Below are 25,587 nucleotides of genomic sequence, written 5' to 3' on the forward strand. Positions count from 1 at the left end.
GCTAAATGCTATTTATTCAGTATTTATTTTGTTCTTCAAACAAACAAAAAGCAAAAACTATTTACATATCTTTCAGTTGTTCTTTTCTGTAAGGGTTTCGTTACATGTACGCTGTCATTTTTCAACAACATTCAAAGACTTATTAAAGCAAAGGAGCTGAGCTAACTGGGGTATCATTGTCATCATATCTTTTTTAGATCAATATTGTTGGAACGACAACTACCAGAGTGACAAATGAACCAGGAGATCAACTACATACCATCGTTATCTTTTCAAAAGGCTGCGACCAAACACCCAGGGCTTTTTGGGAACACAATACTGCAGTTTATCTAATCATAAAAACCATTGTAGTGCAGTACAATAAACTGCCAACTATGTTTTACCCTTTTAAGACAGACAGACTGACCAACAACTAGCACCACCCAATATCAGTGTTTAAAAAGGTTAGTTTTTTTTAAAGTCATTCACAAATAAAGACTTGATGGCATACTCATTGGTTAAAGTCAATTTCTCTGTTTTGGAATCTGATACATTAAACTTGGTAACCATTTAGTATAATTCAGTATCAATTAAACAGTTATGGCACACTAGAGGCTGTGGCTACTCTAGTAAACACAGTTAGCTATGACAGGTAACTATCCATCACCATCCCAGCTGACAAATATACAAAGTTTATTACAATTCTTATCTGATGGTAATCAATGAATATCAGATGCTACTTGGATTAAAAACTCCATATTGATTATCTATGGTACAAAAAAATGAATGGTTGACTAAAAGCACTTATTTGTCAAATCCAATTAGATATACAAGACACTTTCCAAAATTTCCTGGCATGGAATCTCCCTTCAGCTAACACATGACTGACTGGTCCATTCCTTATCTAGTCGGTGCCATCAGAGATGGTTGAAAGAGAACATAGGCCAAATTCTGCCCCTTCACAAGGTCTAGTGTCAAAACCCACAATTATTACAAGTAATGCAAGCTTGCCCTAACAATCATGTTTCTAATACAGGCCTGAGACATCATCTCAAAACTGTAAAAAAAAGTCCCCCGGAGTGTAAAAAAATGAACCAAAAAGCCCCAGCTTGTATCTCAAATTGAGGATTACCTCTCACTCTGGTTCAGTATAGTCTTAATCCGGGTATCTGTTGCAATATCCAACAGTATTACTGCAATCTTTTGTCACACAGCAACAAGTCTGTTCTTCAAGCTAATTCTTATTCATTGCACCCCCGTTAGTTCAGCTCCACACAGTACAGACTTCAGCCCTTTATTAAGCCTGCACCTTCAGCAATAATCTAAACAGGAAATCTGAACAAATCCACTCTTCATTGGAAAGGAAACCAAAAGGGCAAAAAAAGCCAACAACCAGCAAAAATAATAGTCGAGAACAGCTTGCTGCTCTATTCTGTAGCTAACTAGTAACTTTCCCGTTGATCAGATGTACATGTAGCAGGTTATTACAGAACAGACAGTTCTGTTAGTCAACAGAAAACAGTCTTGTAGAAAAAGCTCCTCTTTTTTTCACTTAAGGTATTTAACAAGGTTGTGTCCAACTTAAACTCAGCGTCGTTTCAAGAACATTTTCAGTTAGCTGTTCAGGACTGAACTATACAATTTAAGGCATGTTGAACAGAGAAATAAAGCAAAAACCACTATGAGAAAAAAAAAAATCAAAACACAAACTTTTACATTATTTACAAGGCTCAGCGTTTATAGTGATGAGCATTGACGCTTGTGTGTGTGTGTGTAACTCTATTGTGTGATGTGATACTAATGTAGCCCTGTTATGTGTGTAGATGTGGTTCAAGAGGAGAGCCAATTTTAACTGAGTGTATGTTGCTTCTGCTGTAGGTGTGCATGTAGTGTGTCTGCAACTCCTTTTTACACTCTAGAATATATGTGGTGTGTAGCTAAGTGTATGTGTTTTATGTTTCAAAGTCTTTTTTTTTTTTTTTGTACAATTCTTCAGTTCATCCAGTTCTACAGCTGCAGGGATTTGTGGCGGCTTAGATCTAATTCAGCCGTGTCCATCCAACCCCGACCCCAGCTCTCGGTCTCTGACATCTGGGCGGGAGGGCAGGTCTTCCATCCCGCTGGTTAGAAGAAGACCTCCGCGCGGCCGCCCGAGAGTTTCAAGCTGAGGAGGATGACGACATCTGAGCAGATCGTGCCTCTCTATCCTCTTCCTTGGCGGAGAGTGCACGATCAAATCCCAAACCTAACACTTCCAAACCCAGATGGGATCCACGGTCGATAAGAACCTGTAACTTCATCTGGTAACTGTCCAACTGATAATGCCAATGGCCTGCCCAGTCCAAGGTCAAGACAGAAAAGTTTCTTAGGGTTTTAGTTCAAAAGGATAGGTTTAGGGTTAACTGGTTCATGGGTTGGCTGTAGATTAGATGCTCCTCGCAGAGGGCAGCGAATGAAGCACAGCCAAACTCCTGTGGGAAGACAGAAAAGTACAAGATCATCACCACACTGCAACAAGGATAGCCAGAACATTTATCATATAAGGTCACTCGTGTGTGCCGACAACAGGCCAAATTACACTTAAGCGAGTATATCTTACCAATGCCAAGGACTCTACGGCTCTCAAGGCAGGCAGCAGGTTGGGAGACGAAGTGTCCTTGCCAACAGCTCTTCGAAACCATTACTGCCTTTTTTTTTTTTTTTTAAACTTTGTCTGTTGATCAAACACTCTTGGGTGGGGACATCTGTAGCCACTGCAACATCCATTTTGATAAGTAGCTATCACTCAGTCTTGGAGCCACTGTAGCATGTCCAACACCTCAGTCCATGTGGCTTTCCCTTCCACCCCCGATTGTTTCAGGGTTACTGGCAAAATAAGGGAAATGCACCACGAGTCTATCTTAAACTATATTCAAAAAGATTGGGGTTTTTTTTAAGAACATTCACTCCATATAATCAATGTCTCATGAATTTTCCTTCATCCATTTTTCTTTCTACTCAGAAAGGTAATACAAAAATATGGTTATATACAGGAGGTTGGAGAAGACAACCTTCTCGAGTCTCTTATTTCAGTTTGGGAATATCTTTTCAGTGACTTTGTCAAAGTCGTAGCAATCCTCCTGTTGTAAATTGTGCTCCCATCCCCAAAATGGTACCTCACAGCTTGAATGAACAAAAGTGCATAGGTGAGTTGGTGAGGGCAGGGTGTGAGTGCTTATGAGGGTTGAGGTGAGGACAAGCGCACTAACCAGGTGTACTCATATTGCCCTCTCAGTTCCCTCTAGGGTTCTGTAGCCCTGCACTCCGTTCTACACAAAACAGAGTCGATCCTTGATTTTCCCGCCTTTGCTCCGTGGTTGATCATCAAGTCTCAGGATCCACGACCACACAAAAAAGTCCAGTTAGAGGATCTTGTCCATGTTGTTGTGATGCCTGCCACTCTTCCTCAAAAAAAAAAAAAAACACCACTCAATGTCCATATGGCAGAAGCGCACTTGCAAACCCCACCCGTCTCATGTGGGAACGGAAAAAAAATAAAATAAAAACAAAAAAAACTGCACCCACGGATATCCATGTGGTTTGTAAACAACCAAAGCTCCAGTATGGAATAGAAAGAGTCCTTTCTTTTAATTCTTAGTCACTACTTGTACGACCAGGATTGTAGAGGCAGTGTGTTCAACTGTATCCATCCCGAGTTTTTTTTTCTTCTCCACTGTGTAAATAAAAAAAAGACCTCGCTAAACTCTTTGAAGCTTTTTTGTATTTTGTTTCCATTTTTGAAATCTTCTGAGGAAAAAAAAAAAAAATCTGGTATCAGCACGGGTTTCTTGTCATTTTTTTGGAATACATTCAATATTTTTCTTAAGAAAGAAATAATACACACTTCACATGGCGATAATGAAACAAAAATGAAAAACAAATTAAGGAAAAAAAAAAAAATTAAAAACACACAACAAAAATAGCAGCCCCAAGTGCTCATTATCTTAGTCCAAATACTTTTTAAACTTTGTATATAATGTATATATTCATATATATTTTTCATTAAAAAAAGAAAACTCGTCATTATCAAATTGCAACAACGAAGAAGTAACACAATATGCTAACATGTCATGCACCGTTCTGTGCACTTGCACATTAAGATGCTGTATTTTTTTTTTTTTCAGAGTCAGAAACTCGACACCTTTCATTCACAAGTTCGAGAGCTGACAAAAGGCAACGTGATCACACCCCAGGAAAAAACAGACTGGACTAACCTTCCGATGGATCACCCCTAGACTGAACTACAAATATTTACGATATAAACTTACATACTTTACACACACTGTGCTGAGCACTGACACACGCCACACTCGCTCTCAAAAAAGAGTTAATGTCTCAATGGCCACGCACCCTATCCAAGTTCTTAGGCACAAATGTGCATTCATACACATACAAAAAAGCACATGTATTCAAAATGAGTACCTGTAGTCTTAACTCATTTCTATGAACAGTAAATGAACATGCACACTGAAAACACACACACACTTTCTCTCTCACACACACACTCGTACAAAGTCTCATTCTGATGCACACACAGTAATGTCCCTCATGATTCGCCCTGTCTTCTAGTCCTCACAGGTCTAGAGACAGCTCCCCGGAGGGAGAAGCAAAGGGAAATAAACTAGTGGTGGTCATCGTGTGATGAGCGCAAAGCTAACATTTACAAATGTATGCACTTCTATTTTCGTCTATCTGGGGATGAAGAGCTGGTGAGAGAAAGGATGTGTTGTGCAATTGCCCTCTCTCTCTCGTTCGTTCACACACTCACTCTCATAACAAACAGATCGAGTCCCCGTTTGGAGAAGGGACACAAACACGCGACCACTCTTAACATGAGAATACAAAAAATTAACATTTGAACAAAAAAGACAAAAATGGCCTCTTATGTTTCATACATCTTGGTAAGCAACTAAAGAAAGAAAAAAAAAACATTGTGCAGACTGGTATATTACTGACACAAACCAACCATCACACATCAGTCACTCAGTCATTCATACACATTCACAAAAATATTCACTTCTATAACTAACCCCATTTGTTTGATTTTTTTTGTTGTTTTTGTTATTTCTTTTTTAGGCAAGTGCAAATCTTCAAGTTTTTTTATAATCCATTTTTCAATAGCTTTAACTTTTTATATAAACGTAAAAAAAATGCTAAACAAGAGAAATATCAACAGTGTTTGTCTTTCGAGAAAGGATTTGCTCTCTGATAAGGTTTCAACTAAAGGTCCCCCTGACTTTGAAAACCTAACAGCCCGACCGTTCACCCCCAACGACTGTTTCTCCGCCCCCTTCCAGTTCCGATGCACATGCGCACGGATAATGTGTAACACACACACACCATATGCGCATTGATTCTGAACACACGCATACATACACACATGGAAAAAAAAAAAAAAACCTATTCAAATCCCATCTCAATAAAGTGCATTAGTTCAGTATAAGGTGCTTAATCTTTTGAGTGCCAGAGGATACCCATCTTCCTTTTAACCTCACCCCCCCCCCCTCTCCCCTGCTCAAGTGATCAACTGGTGCAGCAGGGAGCCCTTTTTTTTTCTCCTTTTGGGATGAGGAAAGGGTGGGAGGGCGCAGATCCAGGCGCCTCCACCCTGCACCTCCCATCACGCTCGCTCCTTTCCTACTCCCACCACCGCCACCACCAACTCCCACCCCCACCCCCACCCCCCGTTTCCCCCAGCAGTGCACATTCGTCATCAGGTTTGTCTGATTAAAAGACAGAAGGCCTCAGGTAGCTATTGCTGCTGCGCTGCGTCACATCAGTAATCCTCCACCATCTCCATCTCATTCAGGCTCAGACAGTCGCCCGCGTTGTGGAATGAGTACCCTGCAGGTGGGAGGGGGCAGAGAGAGAGAGAGAGAGAAAGAGGGGAGACGGAAAGAGCAGAGTAAGATCAGAGGAGGGCGGGACACAGGGGAGTTCACAGGGCTGCCTTTAACGCTGTAGGCAGGGGATAAAGACACAATCCAGACAGTATTTGAAGAGTTCTGTTGCATTTTTGTATGTGAGGATACATTTATATTTGTTTATGTAGGACTTTTTAACATGAAAAAAGTTTTTTTTAAAAGGAAGATAGTGGTCACATTTAAACAAAGTAGGGAGCGTGTGCAGGATAAAATCAGAACAAAACAAGAGGTAGTGTGCACTTTTTTCTCCATGGTTTTGTTCTATATTTAAATAAATCTGTAATTATACCACATATTCTAACACTTAACCTAAATCCCATTTATTTCACCACCTGTTCACATCTACTTCAAGAGCAAACTTCAGATATAATCCTTCAGATATAATCTTGCTCTATAAGCCTCACAGACTTCTCACAACCCGGAATGGGTGCAAACACGTCTTGGTGATGATCACATTTTCCATTTGGGCTCGTTTTGTGTACTAAGTTGTTACCTTGATGTAAAAGTGTGTTTTATTTATGTCAGACTGTTGCTCCTATCAATTAAACATCATACTCATATGATAAGGTTACTATGTGTAGTATGGAAATGGACAAAGGTGACATACCTAAGATGCTGGGGTCAGAGTGCAGCATCATGGGCTGTTTCTTCTTCATCTTTCCCCCCTGGTTGTCATAGAGACCAGCCTTGCCCATGTGGTTGGCTTGAAACATGGACTGCAGGGTGCTTGGATTCATACCTCGCATTGAGTCCTAAAAGAAAAAGAAGGGGAAAAAAAGGAGAAGACCAGGGAATTTAATTAAGATGAAACTATGTCGAACATTGTGACTGTGACTGCCTTTCAGTTACCAGCTGACTAATATTGCTTTCTTATAGCTTATAATATTTCAAAGTTGCTAGGTGGGGCAATGCAACAACAATGGCTTGTTTGTCCACTAAGCAAGGAGCAGCACGTGGAGTCTATTATGTTATCTCCTGTTATTGTTATCAGAAGAAAAAAAAATTTGTCACGCCTGTAGTAACAGCAGTGTCAAACAAACACAGTGACAATCACTCTCTCCGCCTCACTGACAGCTCAGTGTTTGTGTGTACTGTATGGAGGCATGTTGGAGGTATGTTACCTGCAGAGGGAAGTTCATGTTCAATCCAGCCACTTCCTTTGATAACTGTTATTATAAAGAAAAGGAGAGGAGGAATTTATATAGGTAACCCTGTCCAACACGCTTAAAGGCTTTTATTGTTGGAATTTGAAACCTATAAATAGTATTTTAAACAATGTATCATATGGAATCTGCATTGACAAATATGTACGTGCTCTTTACGAATCAAATGTACAAGGCATTCATCACTTCATCGTTATAGTTTGTTGTCATTTGGGATATTTTATGTACATGTTTCTGCAAGACACACTCCTTTTTTTAACGCATAATTCGACTGGAGACTTTGCTAGTATTATGTACACACCTCTGTTTAGGTAATGAATCAGAACTGTAACCTCCAATTAACTTACAAATATGTGATGTTTCAACAGATAACAGGTACAGACATGAATGTGAACAGCAACGCTGCTTTGCTGTATTCATTCCTGACAAAACCCTCACTGATTTGACCTTAGACAGGTGCAAACTAGTATCCAACTTTTGTACTGCCACTATCATTCTTCACTTAGAAGAAAAAGTCCGAAGCAGTTATTAGAGTGGAATGAATTTTTTTAGATGAAGACAGTCACAGTTGACACAGTGTGCTCAGTAAATGGAATAACTTCTGATTCTTGTGAAAATGTTTTATTTCTAGTCTCTAAGCAATGACAGCAGCCATTAGTGGACATGATAACTACTCCTAATGCACAGAAAGAAGGAAGTCTGTGCCCAAGTTAAAGTGTCTGTTTTTTCTTTACTTGTTTAGTTTGGGATACTGAACTGAGGGGGTGTATCCAACAGGTTATGTTTCAGAAAAAACCCTATGAGCACAAGCCTACCTGCTGCTGCTGTCTCTGTTGGTTGGCTTTCTGTTTGGCACGTCGCTCCAGAAACTGTTTGGCGAACTCTTTGGCTTCCACTGTGTCCCCTAGGTAGGACCGGATGAAGTCCAGCACTGCATAGGGAGACTCCACCTCCTTCAGGTATGCCACAATTGTTGCAACTAAAAAAAAAAGTATTAATTATAGCAGGGAAAACATTTAAGGTTAATTCACATTTAAATTCCACTTAGGAGGGAGCTTGCGTATAAACGCTATAGATGTGTTGCATTTAACAAGCGACGCTCACCTATGTATGAACTCTCCACACACACTTGTAATTTGCCAAATACATAAAAGCTGAGGAGCTTACCATCCAGAGAGGAAGAGGAGTTGTTGGCAGAGGTGTTGAGAGCGTGCAGCATCTGTTCACACCAGGTGGTGAAGCCGTCCTGAGGCTTCATGCCCTGCAACAGCTTCAGCAGCTTCTCCTCCTCCTCCGTCCGCTTCCGACGCATCATGTACTGATCACTGCAGAAGACGAACGGGGTCGAGTGCATATTTATTAGCTTCTTCAATTGAAAGCTACAGATATAAAACATTACGATGATATTTGCCACATTAGGTCTAAAAAGATGATGACAAATGTAGCAGACTGCTAGAAGAAGGTAATTATGTCACTTTACAATGACACAGATATTTGTTACAATATAATGGGTGCAACCACATAAGCCAAGCTGCAGAGTTTACAACGGGCCAATCAGTATTCCTCGGGCGTGTATTAAAATGCATTTCACTTCATTTAATTTCATCTCCCATACCTGAGTGATGGGCTGCTGCGGCTGCTCTTCAAACCCATGTTGTTGTTGCTGTTGCCACGCAGGCTGGCCTGGTTCTTCACAGCCTCGTCCCACATGCCCATGCTGCCTGAAGAGCTTCCGCTGCCACCCTTACCCTCCATGCCTCCAGGACCGCCCCACATGCCGACGCCATCCGCCCACTGACCTCCCATGGAAGAACTCCCCATCGACATGCCGGAGTGCTGGAAACAGAGAGAAATCCAGCTCATCATTATGACAAAAGACATTTCTATTCGTGTTTGCCTACAGTGTGCGCTGCCTGTCATTATTTTTGTATGAAAACAAAACAACAAACCACCAAAAAAAACATATAATTTTAAGTTGCTGAAACTCACGCGTTCTCTCTGCTGCTGGGCTCTCTGTTGTTGCTGCTGCTGTTTCAGCAGCCTTTCGGCCTCCTGCTGCATTTCCAGTAGAGCCATAGCCTGGGTCTTTCCTGACTTGGTGAGCCCGGAGGAGGAGGCCCCGCTCCAGCTTGAGCTGCTTGCCCCAGGCCCCTGCTGTTGGGGGGCCTGCTGCAGCAACTTCATGATCAGTTCCTGCTGCTGACGACACTGCTGGGAGATAGGACAAACACTTTAGAGCTCAAATAAATAAATTAATGAACACTAGAGCCAGGTGATAAATCTATATAGTCTTACACCGATAGTCTGTGTTTCTATAATAATTAATATACTGATTACCAATTCTAATCCCTTAATTAATTAGGGATATATTAACCCCAAAACTAAAACAGAATAGCATGTTTTGTTTTTTTAACTTAGTCCACACCAAAAATGCCCAAAATCCTGTGTTTGGAAACGCTCAACAGGTAATTTTATTATAAATAAAATTAAAAAAGGGGAAAAAAAATCTTTGGCTAACCTGCTTGCGTCTGAAGAGATCCTCCTCGTCCCTCCTCTTTTGCTCCTCCTGTTGCCTCCTCTTCTCCTCCCTCCTCTTGCGCTGCTCCTCCTCCTCACGCTTCGCCCTGAGTTCAGCGTCTCGCCTCTCCTGCTGGAGCTGAAGGGAAAAAGTCATTGAATGAAGTAAAAGAAAAAAGCAGAAAAAATGTTTCTCTTTGGAGTGCTTAGATTAAAAACACAATAAAAATGACATGACCGACTGTGTGCGGTGTAGGTACTGGAAGCAAAACGTGTAAATGAAGAAATGTGTGCTCTAAGGATGAAAATCTCATGACTGAACCCACCTTTTGAAGCTGTTCGAGAGTTGGACCCTGAGTAGAAGGATTCATTGTTATGTCCCAAAGACTGGCTTCACCGCCTGCATGGAAATAAAAATGGGGTCATTTTAAAATCATAATCACGGTTTTGTTTTTTTCACTACTTACATGCACACGCAACACATTACAGGCTAGCTCGTACCTGACGGCTGTGAAGCTGAGGTATGCATGTCCCACATGGACCCTGTATCTGGCACTGACATCGACCTGTTCATCGAAGGCATCATACCCTGCTCACTGCACCTGGAACATAAGCAGAAACGCTCAACAGGTAAATCACCCGAGAAGAAAAAAATGTTTTATGTACAAAAAATTACATATAGTGTAAAATGTCAGAAACTAAATTAAAATGCGCCCTAGCCCTGACATGTAGGTTGACCTGTACTACATTCTTTCACCTGTTAATGAGCTGGAATAGCTGCTGCTGTTGGAGCTGCTGATAAAGAGCTGCCGCTGCCAGCTCCTGCTGCTTTTTCAGGCGGTCCTGGTCCAGATTTCCCTGAAGAGAAAGAGGAAAGAGACCATCGCCAGTCAATATCATACATAAGATACCAGTTATCCCTTTATAAGAATTGAAAGAGTTAGTTTTCACAGTGGCATTTTAACAGAGAACTGTCCAGTTTTTTCCTAACAGAATTTGTTTTGTGTATTGTGCATTCAGATAGATGTTTTAAAGTGAGCATATGTGAATTGGGTGTTTCCCCATAATAATATAGGTTGTCATAAATGCACTTATCTTAGCACCTGTGCCATTTAAAGGCAGTCAGGGACATGGTAACCTATATGTAGTGTAACACTTCATGTACTGAATGATGGTATGTAGTCTGCCTTGTTCTGCTTTACCAATTTGAAGCTTACATGTAACTAGTTATGTAACTGTTACTAGAGGACACTGAAAATATGTTTCATGAGTTTGAGTATTAATAACTCTCCTCACTTCCTCTGGACTTCTACTCAATGACTTCAGGAGGAAAATATATGGATTAACACAATAAACAGTACAAAAAGCAAGTTACGTGTAATAATATCAAGTGGGAATCATTTCACAATCTTGTACAAATGTTTAACAGGGAATATTCATCTTTTTCTACAACACATTATCTTTCTACTCAAACTGAACTTGGATTGATTTTAAGTCTATTACCGTGACCTGTCTATCAATCTTTCCTCTCCTCTGCATCCTCCCCTTCCCATCCTCTATGTTGGCTGTGCTCTGACTCACAGTCCCAGCGGGCCCCCGGGTGGGCTGCGGGCGCTGCGTTGGTGGTGGCTGTCTCACCAGCAGGGGCGGCGGGGAGGGCCCTGGGGCGAACGGTACGCGGCCCCACATCTTTATGACGTCCCCCAGGGGTTGGAAGCCCTCGTCGCAGCCCCGCTTCACCAATAGGGTCATGGTGAAGTAGCCTGCCTGGAACCATTCGCACATCTCCACAGTGGTGAATGGACCTGGGTGTGGGTGGAATAGAGAGGTGGGGATGAGTTTACAAAGCCGTAATAATGAACCGATATACTGTCTGCACGTGTAGGAGTGCGAGAGTGTACCCTGGATCTCTCCCTGTGGGTCCTTGTAGAACCACTTCATGGCGGCCTCGTGAGACAGCGGCAGAGCGGCTGCTGTGTTCCTGCTCTCCTGCTGCAGAGTCTGGGTGAAACACTCCTCCTCCAAAGAAGTGTCCTGAAGTGATGCCACCATTTTTTCTGCCTCCTATACAAACACACAGGTTGCCATGACACCACATCAGTTTACCTTGCAAGTTTAGACTGAACATTTAAGACATTTAAACAGCTTTAATCTTTTAAATACAGCTTAGTCATCAGGTAGAGCTGCTAAAATAAAGCTGCAGTGACTTTCTGATAGTCATCACAGCAGCACATTGGAAACTGAAACTAAGTCACGCTTGTAGCATTCATTTTATACTAGTTTTGAAAATGCCTGTTAGATTAAGAGATACAGTATATTGCAGTATGCAGTGTTGACATCTTTGCCTCTTGGAGGTGCTAAAGGTGTCCCTACATTAATGATCAATGTGCAGATGTTGGCTATAGTGTTACAAAACGTGTTTGTTTCTTTCCAATTCAAGCATGTGATAATGAAACACTTGTTCTCAAATGTCTCTGAGACACATCTACACCTACACATTTATTGTGCATTCAATATAATGAGTCTAGATTGTTGTGCGGCACAGCCATCGCTGGCTGCAGCCGACCTCTCAGGAAAAGAGATCACTCGGTGGAGTTAATCATAATTTCGGAGACAGATGCTCTAAATGTTGCCTCCTGTTTTTCCAACCTGCTGCAGGTGCTTCATGCCCTCGTCGTCCTCGGTGTCTCCTCCAGACAGTGGGAGGAGAGGAGCAGCAGAGGAAGGGGGTGGGGGAGGCAGAGTGGAGGAAGTGGAGACGCTGGGGCTCAGCTGGGCCTTGGAGCCCCCTACCGGAGCCGCGTCTGACACAAAAACAACAAACAAAACATTAGTAAAACAATGGGGACGTATTTTTGGTTGTTCTATTTGTGGGATAATGATGTTGGATGTGAGAGACAGAGCCACCTACTGGCTCTGTATCTGAACAAGAACAGCAGGTTCAGTAAACAAGATATTAAATGACTGGGGCTAAACATATTGGATATCAAACCAAAATATCAACGTGGCTGAATTTCCTCTCATGCTCGCTGCTCTGAGACTAAATGCTTGGCTGAATGTACGAGGTCACAAGCTCTTAAATAACTGCACTGGGACTTCAGGATCTGTCATTTCAATTACAGTAAATGTACAGTCAGAAACTAACTCATCATAAAGCTCCAATTTTAACACTTACTCTTGACTTTTCCCTCAACAAGGTTAAACTGATAGGTAAATGTACAATAAATATGCCTCCCTACAATAGATATCGAGGTAGGTGTACCTTCACAAATTGTAGTGCAAGCCTTAGCAGGGTGGCTGTTGCTCAGATGAGTGTTGTCCACCATTGGGCCTCCTGGGAGCTCCAGGGATGGAGGGGTACAGTGGATAGGGGGAGAGGTGGAGGGTGATGCTGGCTTTGTCTCCCCATCAATGTAAGCAGAGCCGGCTTCTTTACTCTCTGTGGAGGTGAGGAGTGACGGAAAGGAGGCAAATTTAAAAAATGCTTGTGACTAGGTAGAACTGGATGGAACAGGGGAGGAAACATGTTCTGAATAATCAAATCTTTCAATTCAGAATCTTTCCTCACCTTTGTCTTTGTCTCCGTCAGCACTGTTCCTCTCCATGTCAGCGAAGCTCTCCTCCTCTTCCTCCTCCTCTATCCCCTTAAACTCAAACTCTTCCTCCAGGATTGTCTCCTTTCCGCTCTTCTGAAAGAATAGGACCACGAGAAAGAGAAAAGAGTGGAACAAACGTTCATGAGGTCAGAGACAAGATTACCCCATTTTGGATAAAACACTTCACGCAAACATTAACATCTATTCAATTCAAAGAGTGGAATTGAAAATAATATAACCTCAATTTTTTTCCTCAATACACACCTTCATAGTCATGAAAGCTCCAGAGGAGTCAAAAGTGCCCATCTCCCCGTCTTCCTCATCTGTACACCACTCGGGCAGGCCGTCCCTGTCATCCTCTAGTCCCTCGCTGCCTGCGCGCCGGCGGCCGCTACCACCGTGACCGTCAGAGTCCCGGAAGTCGAAATCGAACTTCCTTCGACGGCTCTCTCCTGGACCACTGTGGTCCCGCCAGCCTGCTGAGCGAGGACCACCATCTGACAGAGAGAAGAAATGGACCACTGTTAGTTAAGACACTGTCAGAGCAATAATCAGAACAGCCATTAAAATATCAAAAGAAATAGTAAAAAGCCTAAAAACTTTCAAGCTGCTGTTCCTTGTCGAGATCATTTTACTGCCACTAGATGTCACTATAGCTACTTTGTAAGTTAGAACTGTACATTTCATTCATTTATTAGATTTTAGCGCTGCTTTTGATTTAACTGTCTTTAAGCTACTTCGACATAAGAATATTACATATAGCTGGTGTGCCAATAACATGAACACATCTGTTGTCAGGTGGGTTACAACATTTAACAGTAGTTTGGCCTCATTTGAGGATGATGAGGCAGTACAGTGAACAATTTAATATTTTTCATTGATTTAAACGTGAGCTCTGGGAGATGTTTTGATTAAAATTGGATCACCCAGAACCAATTTACTTATTATTTCAAGTTCAACAGATGCACATATGGAAAAAAACTGGCTCTCATTCAGGGTAATTACACAGGGCAGGTTGCACTAGATTATAGCTAAATGGGCTTTTTAAAAAGTCCAGTGAAACATAAATGATCTGCAGAAGCTTCAGATAGTTCTGAATCAAGCAGCACATCTGGTCATGAACTGTTCAGAACAGGAAGTTAAGGGAATGCAAGTCTTTTATCTTCCAAACATTTTTCAAGGATAACCTTCACTAAAACTAAGCACTGTGACATAACTAGACAAGTAACAGTGGATTTGGTAGCTCTTCCAGAATGCAGACATAATGATCTTTTTTTGTACAGGCCATTCAATGAAATCTTTTACCTTCATTAATCGGAAAATCCCTGAACAAGGTTACCCTTTAAAAATAGTGACAACAGCTTCCAAATGAGCCACTGATAGATTTAAGGCCTTTTCTGGCTCCGAGTTTATAACGTGTATAAAAAGACAAGAATATAGTGGTGAAGCAGTGAACAAAAAAAAGAAAAAAAAAATCAATTTACAGCATTGACTATTACTGTGTAGCCTTCAGTATTCACTGAATCATCTGTGTTGATCAGTTATTTCAGGAAGTTCCTTTTACTTGTTTTGACTGAGCAATGGCACTAAAATAGCAGCACACTAGTTGTTAAACCCTTAAAACCACCAGCAACACATTTTATATTGCAGCTAAACTAAGCTAACAGAAACTCTCCCTCCATACTGGTGAATCAAATATCAGAGAGGTGTGTGGTCTGCCCATCCTGCATTTAAACAAAAAACACATGAGGCCTTTGTGTTTTCCTCGTGTGTAGCTTTGATTTTGAACACACACAGTTTGAGGCAGCGCTACGATAAATAGATAAACGTTTGTATTTATCGTACCATCCCTGCGGGGTCCAGCGAGTCTCCAGTTGGTGCCCGGCTCCCCCCCCTCTTCCTCCTCCTGCTCCTCGCGGAGAGTGCGCCAATTATCGCTGTCAGCCCTTGTAAACTCCTTCCTCCCTGGGCCCCCGGGACCTCCAGTCTCCTCAAAGCCAGGACGCACCACCTCCCGCCGTAGCGGCTTCTCGAATCGACGCTCACCCCTGAGGAAAGGAGGGAAATGAAGAGTAATTCATATCAGTGAAGTGATAAACAGAGAAAAACAAGCCTGAAACATGAACTAGTTTATGTCCTAGATAAATCTGACCAGCTAAAACCTACATCTCATCTACACATATCCCATATTTATACATTTGAAGCTGGCCCCCATGAAAAGAAAAACTGCTTAGAAAATACAACAAACAGATGCTTTTGTTCAGTCTAAGCAGATAAGAGAAGACTCCTGCTTAAGTGAGATAAATTAAACCATGAGAGCAAAAAGCTACAAAAATACCACAGAGGATTATTCAGTTCATTACTCTGGATGACAGCTCCTCTCAGCAGTGAGAATACAAGCTTCTACTACGCAATGGAGCGCTTGGAGCCATGATTTACTACAACCCATCCTCACTAGTGTGTGCTGGTTTCCTTACCGGTCATCCCAGCTCTGGCTGCGATGTATCTCTCGGACGCTGCGGCCAAAACCAACCTCCGCTTCTTCAATACTTCTTTGGTAGAATCCACCTTCACCACGGCCTCGGCCTGATTAAACACACACAAACACACGTAGGTTCGACGACTTGCCATTTGAGAAGAATACGCTGTGTGTGCATATATTGTTTCTCTCTCCCTCTCCTCCTTTCTTGTATTTCCCCTTGAATCAGCCTTATAAAACGCTTTCACAACTTTTAAAAAACACACAGCTATTTAATTACCTTGAATCCCCTTCGAGCCGAGCACAGTCGCAGACAGACACCAACGTGCACACAAATTATAAAACCCACATGGCACCATTTTTCTCAGTTGCGTCCTTGGCTGTCCTGAACCGGACGGCCAGTGTTTACATTGGCCATTCATACGAGTGGAGTGTTGTGTGTGTGCAAGGTGAGTTCATAAGCCCCGTGGTTTTAGGCAGGTGTGGCTGGACAAAAGGACGACTATTTAGACAGGCCAAGAGGAAGTGTGGTGCGTCAAGATGGTGGAAGAAAAAGGGGAAATAAACACTTCAGTGGTTGGCTTGAATAAACTCTTTTAAGTTCCCTGGATAAAAGCCATGCAGCCATTGTAGTTTCAGGCTTGGGGCAGCATTTCTGTTGCTGTTGGACTCGTGTTAGCTTTAGTGTAAGTGGTTGTGGATTTATCATAACTGCACTTAGGCTGAATCAATGCTGTGCTTTATTTGTTGCCGTGTTTTTTTCCGCTTTCCTAATGGGTGTCTGGGTGACATTTTTTTCCCTCTTTAGTCTTACCTCGACCGCCTCGTGTGGCCCCTCGTCCTCGCACCACTCCGGCCGGGGCAGCCCCACCCACCCCTTTTCCCATGAGCCTCAGCACCGCCACACTGTTCACAGACATGGAGAAGTTCCTCTGCAGAGAGAGAGAGAGAGAGAGAGCAAAAAGAAAGGAATGTTAGGAATGTCAGCTCGCAGCCACATTTGTCAACCAATTGAACGACTCGCTTTGGAGCAGAGGTTGTATCACGGTGAGATACCACATGACCGTTTGAAATAGTTCAACATTTGTAGGTATCAGTGTAGCTGTGTGGGTGTGTGTGGGTGTGGGTGTGTGTGTGTGTGTGTGTGTGTGTGTGTGGGTGTGTGTGGCTCACCTGCTCCTCCTCAGTGAGAGGCACCAGTGCCAGTGGCTGCATGGGCTCATCTTGCAGAATAGCAGCAAACTCCTTATCCTGCATGTCTTCTGGGACCTAAACAACAACAACAACAACAGCACTATGCATGACTGTACGCTGGTGTTTAGAACATGTTTTGTCACTTTTAGCACTGATGACTTCCTCAACATTGTTGAAATTCAGCAAAATCATCATGTTGTATGGTACTGTGAGAGTTCTATCCACTAACCTTGTTGTCTTTGATATAAAGTGCTAACATCTCCTCTCGGCCGTAGCGATACTCGGCCAGCTTGTACTTTGGCATGGCGGGGGAAGGAGGGGGGGATGTCACACTCCCCCCACTGGACAGTGCACGGAGCCTGGGTGAGGACAGATCATTGGACATTAGTAACATGTATTTTCAATGTGAGCATTTCCTTTATCAAACAGATGTCTTAGTTTTGAGTTATGAAAGGTATGACTTTGCTCCAAATGTTTGGTTTTTTTGGAAGGTGCAAAAGTGTAGAAAGTATTCAATAGTATGAAAAGACAAGAGGAATCATCTTAACAGGTAATCAAAGCTATTAGTCAGGTCAGTGTTTCAACAGGAAGGTGCTGTTCTCAAATTACAGACTGAACTTTTAAAGCTACAGGTTTGCAGTATTTTTCCTGGTTACTGACTTGAGCTAAAGTTTAATGCAGAAAAATCACTTTCAATAGCTTTTGGTGTGAAATCCCCTGCTGGCACTGAGTACAAAAAAAAGAGGGTTATTGTGAAACTGCAATAGAATTCCTTTTTAATGTGAATTGGAGAAAATAATAGCATCCATCTTGCACCAGGGAAAGAAGAAGAAGAAGAAGAAAAAAGAAAAAAGAATTTACTAAATGTTCTGTAACAAATCAACCATCCACCTACGCAGGTCCCCCGGAATACACTTGGCTCGACGCGGATGATATATTAGCTTTCCAATCTCAAGATTTCATTTTAAAAAGCTATTACTAGCAGGCCGGCTTCCAAGGCCTGCTGTTTAACAATGGGCTCCATTCACATGCCTCTACAAAGTGTGTCATTGACTTACAGCCCCACATCAAAACCATATGCACCTCTGTGAGATGTGTAGGTGGGTGCGGGTTGGAAGAGGTGGAGGCAATACTGATGAGGGAAAGAAAGCATCATGAAAGACTAGCTGGTAGCGAGCGGCGAATCAAAAACGGTAAAAATAAGTGGAGCAGGGACTATTATGCATAATAAGAGGAGAGCTGAGGAAACAAGCCAGTGGGTGGGGTACTAGGAAATATTTTTGCATATTAGTATCTGCTTTACTTGTAGTTATCTTAACTAAATTTAGCTTCCACCGCAAATACTGCAAGCATGGGATCTACTGATCTCCCGCTTGGGCTGCAGCTCAGACTGAGAAGCAGATGATCTTCCATACACTTAAGTTAATGATCATTCAGGAGTGTTGTAGCCTTATAGCAAAGGCTGCCCTCAACGATGTTACAGAAATTGAAATTCTTGGCAGATGGTTTTTCCTTTGAATTCTACCACGATGACTAACATACTTGCCGGCTCCGCTGCCAGCTAAATCTCAAATGGTTGAAATAATTTTGGAACGCTAACAGGCATTAAAAAGACTTGTAAACACTCCGGCCAGACAGCTGTATGTGGTCAGCGCACGAACCGGACCACTCTATAGCTGTGTTAAAAAAAATGGGGGGGGGGGGGGGGGGGGGTACAGGGATAAATGTGGGGCTACAAGGGCCACTGAGAGGAAAGCAGCTGCAGATGTGTAAAGAGAGAAATATTCTGGGAGGCTGGCGCTGCACCAAGAATGCATACAGCAGTCACAGGCCGTTAGAGATGGCATGCTACCAAACTGGAGGCTACCCCTCCCATTAATCGCTACACAAACATTCGCTGCTGAGGAGGAGGAGGAGGAGCAGCAGGAGGAGGAGCAGCAGAGAAGGAGACAGAGATGGACAGGAAACTGCTGTCAGAGTACCTACATTTTGACTTCAGGTAAAGAAAAAAAACTAAACGCTTTCACCACCATTAGTAATTATAAGAGAAATTAGTCTTTAAAAGCTTCAACTGAACGCAGAAAAATGCATAAGCCAAGTCATTAAATGTTATTACTGTTATTTCTATGTGGTTAGTTATATTTACTGGTATGCATTTCATCCCTCCTGATGGCACAGCTAAGGACAGAGATGCTGGTTGGTCTCTTGTGCCAGGGCTTGGACTAACTATTACTTTCATTATCAATTGAACTGCCAATTATAGTCCTAGTTAATGGCTGTGTTTGTAAAAATGTCAGAAAAAGTGAAAAAAAATTGAAAGCGAATCTAAATTGCTTTGTCTATTTGACAAGCTATTTGGCATTTTAATTGAAAAATGACTCAACCAATTTATCAGTTATATTCTATGACAAATCAATTAGTAACTAACCATTATCTCTGTAAATGTAGGCCATTGTTTCATTAAATGTCTTACTGACAGTCCTGATTTCCAGCTGTTGATTTGACCGGGGAAATTAAACAGTATATGTAAAAGAGTAACTTATTTTATATTATAAGGACAGATTTACATGATATTTGCTGTGAATATTCGTTGTCTGAAAAATGAATCCCAGTCTGACGCCCTGGCCTGTCATTTACTCTCACTAGCAGGTGGTGATATCCAATTTACACACAAGACATGTAGTACAATGCTTTGAAACTTAATAAGCACAATCAAGAAGGCCATGTATTATCAAGAAGTTACTAAATACATGTAACTCGGTTAGTTTTCAAATGTTGACAAAATTAAACCAATCACATGCATTTTTTCTTTTTCTTCACTACAAAAAACAAAAGAAAAGAACAAAATCTGATCAGTTACCATTCTGGGCCGAAGTTAAGAGTCTCAGCAGTCATATTCCTCACGTCCACACAGAACTGAGTATCTGAGGAGGGAAAAAACAAACGATTTTCTGTTATGAAATGTGAAGAATAATAAATGCATTCCAAAAAGGAGAAGAATTAAATTGTGCCATCCGCCCAAGACTCCACTTCCTTACCCTGTCCAGATGATCGGAGCAGGCTGGACTGGGCTGGACCAGGCTAGAGCTGGCTGGATTTAGTTAGGCTTAGGTGACTAGAAGGCTGAGTGGTGCTTAAGCTGTGGTCACAGAGCTCCCCAAACACACAGACACAAAGAGAATAGCTGCCAGTTTCAGGTGCTTGAGGAATACCAGGTTATCAGGTCCTAACTAGGTAAGGAAGGGGGTTTTGACAATAGTTTGGAGAATGGAAGCTCCTGCTACTCACAGCCGAAAAAGGTTGTTAAACATAAAAAAGAAACGAAAAGAACCTTGGAAATTAACGATGGAACAAAATAAAACACTCTTGCTAGTAATAATGTTTTCTCTCTCTTTTTTTTTTTGTTTGTGTTTTTTTTTTATATATATATTTATATATATACAGCAGTTATATCTCACATTAAAGTTAAAAATATGAACTGATTCATCAAAAAAAGGTAACGCAGGAACGAAATAACAGCCGAAACAATGAAACAGGCTGCTGGAACAGCTGCCAAGAGCAGACGCGACTCGCACTCCTCTTCTCCTTTTTCTTTGTCTCTCTCTCCCTCCCTGTGCCTTTTCCTCGCGCTCCAACTGAAATGTGGATTGACGGAGACCCTCCAGGTAACTCCTTTATTTCCTGTCCTCCTCCCTTTGCACCACTGAAAAAAACAAACAGTTTGAGAGAGGGGATTAGAGAAATCAAACACAACCAAAAACATACACTTAATAAATCAACTGTCTGTGAGATGCATTTTCACAACTTGGCAGTCTGCCTGTATTGTGATAGGAAAGGAAGTTTAATTCGATTTTCCTTTGCGCTGGATTGACACGCTATTTTCAAGGCGGCGTGCCTCAGACTCACTGAAAGGCACCGGCCCAATTTGATCAATCTGTATAGCGCACTGAGCTGAGAGAACAACACTGTGGTATTCCTTCGCTGGATAAATGTGATGGCGAGCTATTTCTAGTCTAGTGCTCAATCACGGCCCAACGTTTCTGCTTCTCACTGAACATTTTCCATCCAGAAATTATAAGACTCTATTTCAGTGATGCTGTGAACCAGGTCTTTCTTAAAGCATTGCAGCTGGTCAGGAATAGTTCCTCAAGATGTCATGGCAACTGAACCGATATCCAGGCAACCAGGTTTCTTCGGGTTAATGCTCGTACATGCACACAGCGTCCATATGATATGAACTCCGCACCCGTACATTTGTAACTGTTTTCCCGTCATATTTACCACACATAAAACATCGCTTCAAGTACAGTTAGTACTGACAGATACACAAATGAGAGGCTGGCAGACAGAAACCTGCTTGGCCTGCCAGCTACCATTATCCACCACGTTATACCAATGTCTTGGCTGGATAATTGGGGTTATTTTAAACCTGGACCTTATTTTGCTCCCTTTTACCATCATGAAGATTGTGTTAGCTTTCCCATTCAAGCAGTACCACTCTGTAACGCACAATATCCAGCAAGACATCCACTTGAGTTCAAGATGTGATTCAACTGCATTCCTTTTCTTTAAAGAAAAATGTATTTTACAATTCAACAGAAGATAGTTTAAACCACCAAGTTAACAAGTGAGTTTCTCTTTACATGAAAACTTGGAGGGGGTTTTGTTCTTAGGATTACTGTTTCTCAGCATTAAATGTGGTTTAAAAGGGTATCAGGGGACTGTCAATTTCAGAGGCTTAAATAACTCATCACTGGCAGATCTTATCAGCTGTGGCCAATTACATTTGCTCTATGGGTTGGTAAAATATCCGACGAGTTCAGATTGGGTGACAGCCAGATGTTTTGTCTACCAGTTATATGGAGGCATCTTTCTCTTTAAATACCTCTGGCAGTGTTATTATCAGGCCATTGTCTGCAATGCTGACAATGAGCCGTACTCTTTTATAGAAAATAAACTGTCAGTGTGATCAATGTGATGGAATTCAAAGGATTAGCCAAAAACAGACCTTCAAATCTGGTTATTTTATCTATAAACAGCATCTTGCCTGGTATAAAATCACATATACACTGATAGATTTTATCTATATCACCCATCTCTACTATGAGTCTTAGCCACTGGTACACTGTTAAAGGAGTTGTTTAACACTAATGAAATTATTATTGCTTTAACTTTGCAAAACATTTTACTGTCCAATTCATTTGGAAATATAGACAGAAAAGCTCAGAAACCTGTTTCAGTTTCAGAAGGTAACTAAAGGCGACTTTAGCTTAACAACTATTGTGTATGTTTATGGGATGTAACACAACATGGCATGCTAATAAAAACTTGGACACTATTTGTGTTGGACTGCACAACATCAATTTGAGGCTGTTAGATTGTTTGGTGAATCACAGCACTAAGATGTAAATAGAAAAAAAAGTCTATGAAAGCAAATGCCCATCGTCATCTGGCATCATCCATCTGATGCTGCTCGGATGTTTAAAAACACAAAGTCACACAAACTTTTTTTCTCCATTTCATTTCTTGGATCACCAAAGCTCCTCATCAGTGGATGCAGGATGTGTCTCCCAGTGTAATCTAGGAACACTGTTTTGGATTGACCAGAGGTTTGATTACGTTTCTCTCATGATTGTAAACTTTGGTTTGTGCTTATGCTTTCAGACCTAGCCTGTTTGGTTCAGTTATTGATACATGCCATTTCGGTTTTTGAAAACAGAGAAATTAATAACTTTATAATTTTGTTCTCATTCGTCTATTTTTTAAAAAGATTACATAATGTTCCAACCATTTAAGTCACTGTCCACTCCCTGCAGCCGCTTGGTAAAAGCCCTGTAACACTTCTATGCTGGATAAATATCATTTTTAATGTCATTAATTTTCCTGACTCTGTAGATTTGGGGAATTTTTATGGAAATGCAATGCCTAACGATTTAAGCTTGTGAAAAACAACCCATTTCATGACCACATTGAAGCCAATTTCTATAAAAGAATTCAACTCACGTGTCGGTTTAACTGAGTGTGCAAAAGGACTGACTGGAAAAAGTATTTAATTCTCAACGACCCCCACATGTAACACAATTGTGCATGCTTACAAATAGTGTCAAACATCATCAATGTCAAAATGCTTAAAAACATTTTATGCCTTAATCAGCCATCCCTACACCACACAACCACTCACACTAGTTAGAGGTATCTTGTGAGGCAAATCAACACTTGAATTTGAACACAAAATATGAACTGTAATACTACACATGATACTTTTTTAGCATTGCTCACAAATCCATGTTTACTTAAATGGGGGGTTTTATTGTAAGAAGTGGAAAAGTGAGCTTTTAATACAAGTTGGGTGCCCACTGGCATTATGTTATATCAGCATATGGCAGGCTCACCATTTATATGCATTAAATCATTTTAAAATCAAATGTAAACAACAATTTGATTTTGGAAACGTGTCCTGACTGTAGATGGCAGTCTTGGCTTTTTAAAATCTTTTAATAGCAACACTAGTGGATCCTGTGCTGTTTACTGCTAGTGTTAAAACTTCTGCAACTCATTATGTCTCAGTGCAATTTATAATTATTAATACTGTGTAATAATGATAGAAAATCCGGAATGACATGATGGCAGCAAAGTATTTTAACAGTACTTTCCAAGTAGCTCAAACGACATTAAATAATATTGCAATATATGCATGTTTACAACAATATACTATTTTGTTGAAATATTACTTTTTTTTTCTTTTTTGGAGGGGGAGGATGGGGGGGGGGGTATATGGCGTGTGTGTATTGTAGTTATGTCACCTTTTATACTAACTTAAGTAACAACACAAAACCATCATGGTGGAAAAATTGGGATAACAACATCAGGGTTGAATAAGACTTTTATACCATTTTCATCAAAGCTCTGGTTGCCACAACTGTTGATGAGCTCATTTTAGTCAACTGTCAGGAACGCCTCATAAATATCTAAGTATTATCTGATAGTAGTGTAATTTAATGAGCATTGGGTTTAAACTAGAGCTCGACCAATGTATCAGTCCGTCAATACTGGCCTATCACAAGTAGATCAGTATAGTTTACTTTATAGAGTTATAATGGCATAATTTAATGTAATGCATTTGATTATTTTTCTTAATCTAAGCCTAATACATGGCTGTTTTGGTTACAACTTGTTTTTTATGTATAATTATAACATTCACTGTAACGTTTAATGTTTTAGTGCCATGCCATTTAATACAATAAAGTTTATCATTAAACTGTAAAATATCACACACGCGTTTGTCACAAGTGTTTGATTTGAAGGACCATTGCCAAAAAAAAGTGTGTTTGTGTATATTCTAATATCAGGTACTTTTGTCACCTTAAAGTCAGTATTGGCCCTAAAGTTCAGCATCAGTTAGGCTCTGGTTTAAACATGTTTGATTTGAAATAAGAAAATAATGTCATTCATTTATAGCACTCCTGGTTGAAAATCATATCAATGAGAGTGAAAATAATTAGTAAAGAACTAGCAGAAATCCAATAACCGAAGAGCAGAAATTCAGAGCACCGTAACAATGTACAAAATGTAACTTAACCCTTCACATCTGTAAAGATCGCGGGGCATTAATACATTACTATACTACAGACTCCAGGCCACAACCGGCAAATAAACGACATCTTTTACTGTGTAGCGCCAAGTTTGCACCGAGGAAACTGAAGCAAGGTCATTCAGGAATAATGTTGTTAACAGAATATGTATTTTCTAGTGCATTTGAATATTTGCAAATGTTTTGCTCTTCAAAAACGTGGCGGGATACTCATTCAAGCGGCGGCTATGCACAATGTAAAACAATGCTAATTGCTATCATTAAAACTACCGATTTTGCAACTTTAAAATGGTAAAAACACTCAATTGTTTGTTAGGAAAGATGGCTAACGTGCACAAAATAGCTCAAGTTGACATTAGCACCAGTTAATGGTTGCTAGATTCATCTGCGTGGTACGTTGTTCGTCTTTCAAAACTAACTACAGCAGCTCGATTGATGGGATAAGAAAGATACATCGATGATTACACTACTTTTTTGACCCACAATATCATATTTCTGTTGCATAACAGAGATGTGTTAGCTAGCCTGCTACCTAACCTAGCACAAGGTATGCGTTGATCGTTAAGGCCTTGGCTTGTAGGTTCAAATGACACCAGATATGATGGCGGAGGGGGCGGAGAGAGACTCCCCGGCCTGCTCCGCCAGTGTGCGGGGACGACCACCTCCACTCTGCTGTCCGTGTTCACCTCGGGCTGCTACAATGAAAACAACCAAACTAAAATAACGCCAGTAACAACAAAAGGCTTTTAATTGGAAAACGACTCCGAAGCAATGTTTTTTTAAAACCTCGCCACTATTAAATCCCAACTCATCCGAGCTGCAAGATGTTAGCTTGTTAGCTACCGTTAGCTAAAAGACAAGCTGCAAAGAGGAAACCACGGCTTACCTTTTACTGTTTGTAGCTACCAGACCGGCGTGTCTACAGCCAATATATTGTATGCATTGGTCTCTTTAAACACTGTAAACGTATTCACTCGACAGAATCGTACTTTCAGAAAGTCGTGCTCTGTGTTTTATGTATTTTTTTTTTTGCCCCTCTCCTCCTACGGTCGCTGCTGCGTATCACTATGTGTCTGCTGGCTGCTGCTCGCTGCTCTTCTTGTTG

General features: G+C 41.2%; 1 protein-coding gene across 9 annotated transcripts; it reads right to left on the reverse strand.

Moving 5' to 3' along the window:
- Window positions 1–6: 6 nt before the first annotated feature.
- On the reverse strand, window positions 7–25,587 carry gigyf1a (GRB10 interacting GYF protein 1a). Of its 9 annotated transcripts, none has more exons than XM_062444295.1 (26): window positions 25,369–25,587; window positions 19,930–20,594; window positions 19,752–19,815; window positions 17,121–17,250; window positions 16,871–16,966; window positions 16,512–16,629; window positions 15,696–15,804; window positions 15,064–15,266; window positions 13,483–13,715; window positions 13,191–13,308; window positions 12,885–13,061; window positions 12,272–12,426; window positions 11,524–11,686; window positions 11,126–11,427; window positions 10,380–10,480; window positions 10,124–10,224; window positions 9,949–10,022; window positions 9,624–9,761; window positions 9,095–9,316; window positions 8,721–8,941; window positions 8,273–8,430; window positions 7,921–8,084; window positions 7,064–7,108; window positions 6,550–6,694; window positions 2,579–5,862; window positions 7–2,450 (listed from the first exon to the last, which is right to left on the reverse strand). In XM_062444295.1, the coding sequence occupies exons 3-25, from the start codon at window positions 19,784–19,786 to the stop codon at window positions 5,795–5,797; spliced, it is 3,276 nt and encodes a 1,091-aa protein (XP_062300279.1). In that variant the 5' UTR covers window positions 19,787–19,815; window positions 19,930–20,594; window positions 25,369–25,587; the 3' UTR covers window positions 7–2,450; window positions 2,579–5,794. The 9 variants fall into 9 exon arrangements, with proteins under 9 accessions (XP_062300279.1, XP_062300284.1, XP_062300283.1 ...); XM_062444300.1 differs by having other exon boundaries at window positions 10,124–10,218; window positions 11,204–11,427; window positions 13,191–13,311; XM_062444299.1 differs by having other exon boundaries at window positions 9,095–9,313; window positions 11,204–11,427; window positions 13,191–13,311.

Source organism: Scomber scombrus, chromosome 23 (assembly GCF_963691925.1).
Source record: "Scomber scombrus chromosome 23, fScoSco1.1, whole genome shotgun sequence".
Taxonomy (NCBI): Eukaryota; Metazoa; Chordata; class Actinopteri; order Scombriformes; family Scombridae; genus Scomber; species Scomber scombrus.